The following is a 7,029-nucleotide window of genomic DNA, read 5'->3' as shown; positions in this document are numbered from 1 at the left end:
ACAAAGGAGGTTATGTCCAAAAAATTTCAGAAATTATAAGTTAGTTTTTTTACCGAGTTTCTGTGTTAGACTTGGGTGTTGTTTATGATTGTTGTTTGTCTTATTTATAATTTCCAAAGTATATTAGCAGGTTTTGGATATGAATATGTCAATAAAACAAATGAGGTTATGGCAAAAAAATTTCAGAAAATTATAACTCCGTATGTTTCCAAACTATAAGTTTGTATGTTTCCAAAAATTTCACATTCGTTTAACTTATTTCACTCGTTCCAATAGTTCGTAGGTTAGGCTAAACCTTGCATTTAACTCATTTCCTATGTCCTAGTTGAAACAGAAAATTTTGATGGAATATCACTCATTTTTGCAGGTAGTTTGGTCCTGACAGGTTTTGACAGGAATAGTGTATAGTGTAGATCAAGACGGAATGTAACATCCCGTCTGGTTCATGGTTCCTTCCCATTGCGCCTTTTACTATTGCATACATTGGATTTGTGAATGGTGGGCCATAAATTGGAATTATTGAGAATACATTTGGATAGACATTTGGATACAATGTGTTGTCACTTGGAGAGTGAAAAAAAATCTGATAAAATGTGTTGTCAATTGGAGAGTGGACCAAAATCGAATTATTACATGTGGGGACCTTGTCACATGTGACCTTACCTTTCATATTTCGTTTTACTCTTCTTTCTTTTAGATCAAACAAACAAACAACCATCTTCTTCCCCACAACCAAGCTAAAAATAGAAAAAATGTCAAGAGAAGAAAGAATTGCATTTAATCAAAGGTTATGGGGAGGATCTAGTAGTAATAGTTCGTCTTTTGGTTTTACCGGGTCGTCTTCTGGTACTTCCGCTAAAGATGACTACATGGAAAGAGTAAGAGATGAGCATAATGATATGATGAGGTGAAGGAGGAGGAGGAGGTTGCAGTTATTATCCACTGCTGGGGCATTAATGACTCAAGCAGCCATTGAACTTGGAGATGTGGATACAGAAAAACATGGTGGATCTGTGAAAGGCTGAGAGTACACGTTTAAAGATGGTGGTGATTTCAGTAAACAAAAGATAATGAGGGATTACTTCACAACACCGTGTAGGTGGCCTCCTTATAAATTTAGACAAAGGTACAGGATGACAAGAGAGCTTTTTATGTATATGTTGAAAACTGTTGCATCATTCGACGATTACTTTAAAGACAAAGTGGATGGATTGGGTCGGCAAACAATTTCTGGGTTACATAAGGGACTAGCTGCAGTTGCACAATTAGCAACTGGTTGTTCTTCTGATTCAACAGATGAGTATTTACAAATTGGAGATTCCACAGCAAATGTATCTATGAAGCGTTGGTGCAAGACAATAATCACGGCGTTTGAGGAAGAGTACTTGAGACGACCAACTGAGGTAGACACTGCTAGGATATTAGCTGAAAATGCGGCAAGGGGTTTTCCAGGAATGCTTGGATCAATCATTTGTATGCCTTTGGGTGTGGAAGAATTGTCCAAGTGGATGGGCTGGAACACATGTTGGGTACAAGAAGGAACCAACTTTGGTACTTGAAGCCGTTGCAGACAAACATTGTTGGATCTGGCATTGCTTTTTCGGATTACCAGGTTCGCATAATGACATTAATGTGTTTCATCGTTCTCATATTTTTGAATCATTAGAGCAAGGTAAGCCTCCTGCTGTTGCATTTAATGTGAATGGTAATGACTACGATATGGGATATTATCTTGCTGATGGTATTTACCCAAAATGGGGCACATTTGTTCAAGCCATTTGTTATCCAAGAAATAAGCATGAAAAGATCTTTACTCAACGTCAAGAAGCTGCAAGAAAGGATGTTGAGAGGACATTTGGAGTTTTGCAGGCACGGTGACATATTGTTAAGGCTTCTGCACATTGTCATAGTGTTGTTGTTCTTGGAGACATAATGAAGGCATGCATTATAATGCATAATATTTGATTGTTGAGAATGAACGTGAAAGTGGAGTTTGGAATTAGAAAGGTCAGAGGAAAGAAACAATACCTGATCTCTTTTCAGGAAGAGAATGGTTTTCATTTTGTCTATCAGATGATTGAAGCAAGAAATAAGATCAGAAATGAAGTTACACATACTAATCTTCAAAAGGACTTAGTTGAGCATGTTTTTAATTGGACTGGCATTGAAGAAACAACAAATCCGGTACCAATTTATGATCCAAATTGGTCGGATCTAGAGGAGGGAGAAGGAGGCGAAAATTAAAATGGAAATGAAAGTGTATATCCTATGTATTTCCTAACGTGAACTATGAAGTTCCAAAGTATTTCTTATGTATTTTCTAACGTGAACTATTAAGTTCCAACATATTTCCCATGTATTTCCTATATAATTACAATAAGTTCTTATGTGTTTAATGAGTTGTATTTTTATCTCACTGTTTTTAATTGTATTTCTATGAAAATAATTATATTGGAAAGAACATACATAGTGCATTAATTAAAATCAACAGTGATATAAAAATACATCGTTCATTAATTAAAAATACAATGAAATAAAAATACATAGTGCATTAATTAAAAAGACAGTGAAATTAAAATACATAGTGCTTTAATTAAAATAAAATACTAGATATTACATACGCTTAGTTAGAGCTAGAACCACCTCTAGCCCTTGCCCATTCAGTACGTATTTCAGCTTGTTGTTGCTCGATTAAAAAAGCAGTATCGGGATGGAGGACACTTGTATCGGTCGCTAAAATCTTAGCTTCATATTACATCTTTAGAAGCCGATTTTTTTCCAATTGAACTTGATTTTTTTCCATTTGAATCCGATTTTTTTCTTTTCTTACCATCACAGTTCTTTGACCATATGCAAGTTCCCTTTCCCTAAGTTCTAAGTATTTTTGTATTTCATTTGCATCCTGTGAAAATGTATCCTCTAAACGTATAAAGTAATCCTCCAACATACCAACTGATTTTTCTTGGTTCCTCTTCTTAGACTTGGCTTTCTTCGATCCAAAAGGACGCTCCATTTCTTGAGGACGCTCAATTTCTTGAGAACCCTCCAATTCAACTCCACCAACACTTGGTGAATTAGAAGTTGAATCTTCACCATCATTTTTGCGACATTTTCCTTTTGTGGGACGGCTTGAACTTGCCTAAAAAACATTACTCTACTTTGGATTATCCTTGAGTATAATGTAACAATGATCAAGTGAAAAAGCCGTTTTTTCTTGTAGTTGGTACGCCATTCTTGCCTCGGACAACTAAAAAATAAAATAGAAATAATTAGACTAAAATAATCACTAAAATAAGACTAAGATAATTAAACTAAAATAATAATTAAACTAAGATAATAATTAGACTAAAACTAAAATAGAAATAATAAATACACAACTAAGATAATTAGACTAAGACGGAAATAATTAGACTAAGACTAAGATAATCAATAAATTCTAAATTGACAACGTTATAATTACCCGACTTTATATTGTTGTACTACTTGCATGTCGAGCCTCCACCGCATTCACAATTGCCACGAACTTGCTCATCATTTTTGAAATATATTTCTATCTACCACTAATTGAATCAGAAGACCTATCTGACCCACATGCTTGATTGAACCATTTTGTTACACGATTCCAAAATCCTTTTGCATTTTGAAAAATACCAACAATGGAGTCTTCACTAATTTTTATCCAAGCAAGACATAGAGTTTGATCTTCGAACATGCTAAAATGAGTTTTTGCTTTTGCTTGAGTGCTACCACTTATTTGAAATGCTTAAGTTGATGTCATTTGATATTTTGTTTTTTTGAAGAACTGATTTTAAAGAAGAAGAAATATGATATATAATTGTTGAAATGAAAAAAATATTGTATATATACCAAAGTTTTTTATTTTGACTGTTTTTGACCGTTCTGACTTTCTAACCGTTGGTGAACTAGCCGTTAGGACTCCGGATGGGATGTTTGACTCTGTCTGGAAAAAAAGAAATATAGCGAGACGGGATGTTGGATTCCGTCTGGTGAGTTTTGTAATCCAGACGGAATCTAACATTCCGTCCGAAGTTAACAAGTCAGCCACTATCTCGGTGATGAGTTTCACCTTGAAATCAACTGGGCAAAATATTCACCAGATAATCACCTTTGCATTGCAGAGCAGTTTTTGGCTAAAGCTGGTGACTATAGTCACAAACCCCTTGAAACCCCTGCATTTCAAATGCTCTAAGAAGAACTGGAGGAGGTTGGAGGTGATCACTTGTGCGTGGTGCGTGGTGGGGTTACATCTTTGTGTATTATCGAAACAAAAAAAGGAGTTACATTTTTGTGGTTTCACACTTTCACCAATACTTCATTTTACTCGCCCAAAATAAGAGCTCAAACTAGTATGAAAATAAGAGCTCAAGCTAGTCTGAACTCTGTATCAGCTTTTTAATGCAAATCAACAAAGTTCTCACTTAGAAATCAACATAAGAACTCAAGCAGAAATTAAAGCGCCATAAATCCAGTTTGCATATAGTTTTTAGTTTTAGCACCTCAAGACATCCATGATGCACAGTACCATATGTTGTATTCATCTCATCAATTTCGATGGAGTTATTTCTTGTGGAAACTAGGATCCTTCACAACCGTCACTGGGCAATTAGCATGTGTGATCACGTAATTAGTCACACTCCCCAACAAAATCCTGTGTTCACAATCCCAAAAAAATCAGATCAAAATTCAAAACCCCCCAATTACAGATCCACATTAATTAATTAATTTTACGTACCTTTGAATGTTTCCAAGTCCTCTGCTTCCCATAACCAAAGAATCAAGCTTCAGATCCACAGCTGCATCACATAGTTTCTCCCTTGCATCACCCCAGTAAATTTTTGTCGCTATTGTCACCTAAACAACGATAATGAACAAAAATTAGTCATACCCCATTCAAACATCAAAAATTAACAAACCCATCTCTAAAATTGATTAAAAACAAAACAAGATTACCTCCTTTTGCCTACTAGTAGTATCAAGCAAATCTAGAACCTCAATATCAGCTTTCATGTCATACTTTTTCATCACGTCTGGTTCTCTAAACTCAGATAATGGAATCAAAGCTACAAAAACAAAAGTCAATCAAGCAATAAAAAAAATTTAAAAAAACACACACACACAAATTGATATGTGGGAGATCATGGGTTGGACACTTACGTGAACCAGTTGTGAGCCACATAGAGTTACGACTTTCATCAGCAGAATCAGATTTAACATGAATAACATAAAGGGTATCACCTTTATCAAGGAGATTATCAATAGCCCATTGTGCAGCACATTTACTGCTCTGTGAAAAATCAATTGCCACCCCAATTTTCCTATCTCCTCCCATTTTTTTTTCTTGAGATCTCTGAATAATAAAAGAGTTGTAATAAGCGTGAGAACAAGACTGAATGGAGCTTTAATTGAATGTAGACACGATGGTCCGGTTCCTATAGAAACTGCAAACCAAACCATCTTGTCGGCTTTCCATTGTTAAAACCAAAAGCGAACCGAACTGTTGTGGAGTAGAACTCGATATAAAACCGAACTATTTAATGGTTTGGTTGCGGTTCCGCTATTTGGTTTCGGTGGTTCCGGCCAGTTATTAGACTTGCTATCAAGCTCCATATCCAAAATATTTTAGGCCAATTTAAAACCAAACACAACATATTGAAACCATAGTTATTGGGATTTTAGAATTTTTGAAATTTTAAAAATCTAGAAAATCAAAATTGATATTATTATTATTATATTTTTGATGAAATTAAGGGTTGGGCAGACCGTGACCTGTCTTAATTAAAATCTAGTGTACGTACAACCACTCGCATCCTCCTGAACTATTACAGCTAGCTTCTCCTCCAAAAGACCTATATGACAAGCTATACATGCATCTTCATTACAAGACTTTGCAATAAAATCTGTTGCCCGATTGCCTTCTCTGTAGATGTGAGTAACTTCCAAACTGGTAAGAGTCATCTTGTGTGCTTTTATTGCTTGCAAGACATTCAAGCAATACCACGGGGCATCTTCTGTCCCATTGACGATGTTCACCGCTCTTTCTGAATCAGAATTGACCTGCAAGGAAAGGATTCCCATTCTAACTGCTATACTCAAGCCAGCTTCAATGCCAAGTAATTCTAGAAGCAATATTGACTTTTTCCTAGAACCTCCCTTGTATATGAGTAGTACTCTTCCCTTTGCATCTCTGAATAAGCCACCATAGCCAAACCAGCTTGTAAGGTCCCATCAGTGTTTAACATGACTATATTTGGAGGTGGCTTTTTCCACATCACCTGCTTTGCTACCTTGTTATTGAATTGCATTTGAATGCCCAACATGTCCAACATCACCCTTGTTGCTCTGGTGTTGGTGGCTTCCTTTAGTTCCTTTTGTAAATACAGTAGCATTTTCTTGATGATATCTCTAGTAACCTGTGAAGCAGAGTGATGTATCTTCTTGAATCTTCTACTATTTCTCTCATTCCACAGTGCATAAACTACTGCACACGCCATAGCCCTTAGAATCTCTGAGTCTGTAGTATTTTTCCTGGTGCTCCTAAAGATTCTATACCACTCTTGATTTGAGCTCTGAACATTCGGATCCAGTCCCATGCTTCTCTTAATTCCAGACCATACTTCTTTAGCATATGAGCAATCAAAGTAAAGATGATGAGAGTTTTCATTTGGGTTTCTACAGAAGATACATTCTGACTGATGAAGTATATTCTTCTTAATTAGCCTGTCTTGCGTTGACAAGCTGCCACTAAATAATTGCCAAGCAATAAATGAGTGTTTGGGGTACACAAAGTTTGCCCCACACCAATTTATACCATTTCACCTTTTCCCTGATGTTCTTGTGCCCCAAGTAAGCTGATTTTGTGCTATACTTCCCTGTAGAGGTAGCATTCCAAACTGTCTTGTCTTCCAGTAGGTGAGTTTGAATTTCCACACTCATGATCTTGTGTTTTAACTCTCCTTCAGGCAGTCCAGTAACCTTGTCATTCCATTGCCCTTGGTGAATCAAATCAGC

General features: G+C 36.1%; 1 protein-coding gene across 1 annotated transcript; it reads right to left on the bottom strand.

Annotated features, from left to right (window-relative positions):
- Positions 1–4,320: 4,320 nt before the first annotated feature.
- Positions 4,321–6,066, bottom strand: LOC147486510 (Adenine nucleotide alpha hydrolases-like superfamily protein). The gene is made up of 4 exons (XM_086570179.1): positions 5,176–6,066; positions 4,972–5,081; positions 4,754–4,872; positions 4,321–4,669 (listed from the first exon to the last, which is right to left on the bottom strand). The coding sequence occupies exons 1-4, from the start codon at positions 5,348–5,350 to the stop codon at positions 4,579–4,581; spliced, it is 495 nt and encodes a 164-aa protein (XP_086426305.1). The 5' UTR covers positions 5,351–6,066; the 3' UTR covers positions 4,321–4,578.
- Between the last annotated feature and the right edge of the window lie 963 nt (positions 6,067–7,029).

Source organism: Coptis chinensis, chromosome 7 (assembly GCF_015680905.1).
Source record: "Coptis chinensis isolate HL-2020 chromosome 7, ASM1568090v1, whole genome shotgun sequence".
NCBI classification, from domain to species: domain Eukaryota; kingdom Viridiplantae; phylum Streptophyta; class Magnoliopsida; order Ranunculales; family Ranunculaceae; genus Coptis; species Coptis chinensis.
Note: the sequence above shows the minus strand (reverse complement) of the source record. Positions and strands in the feature narration are given on the sequence as shown.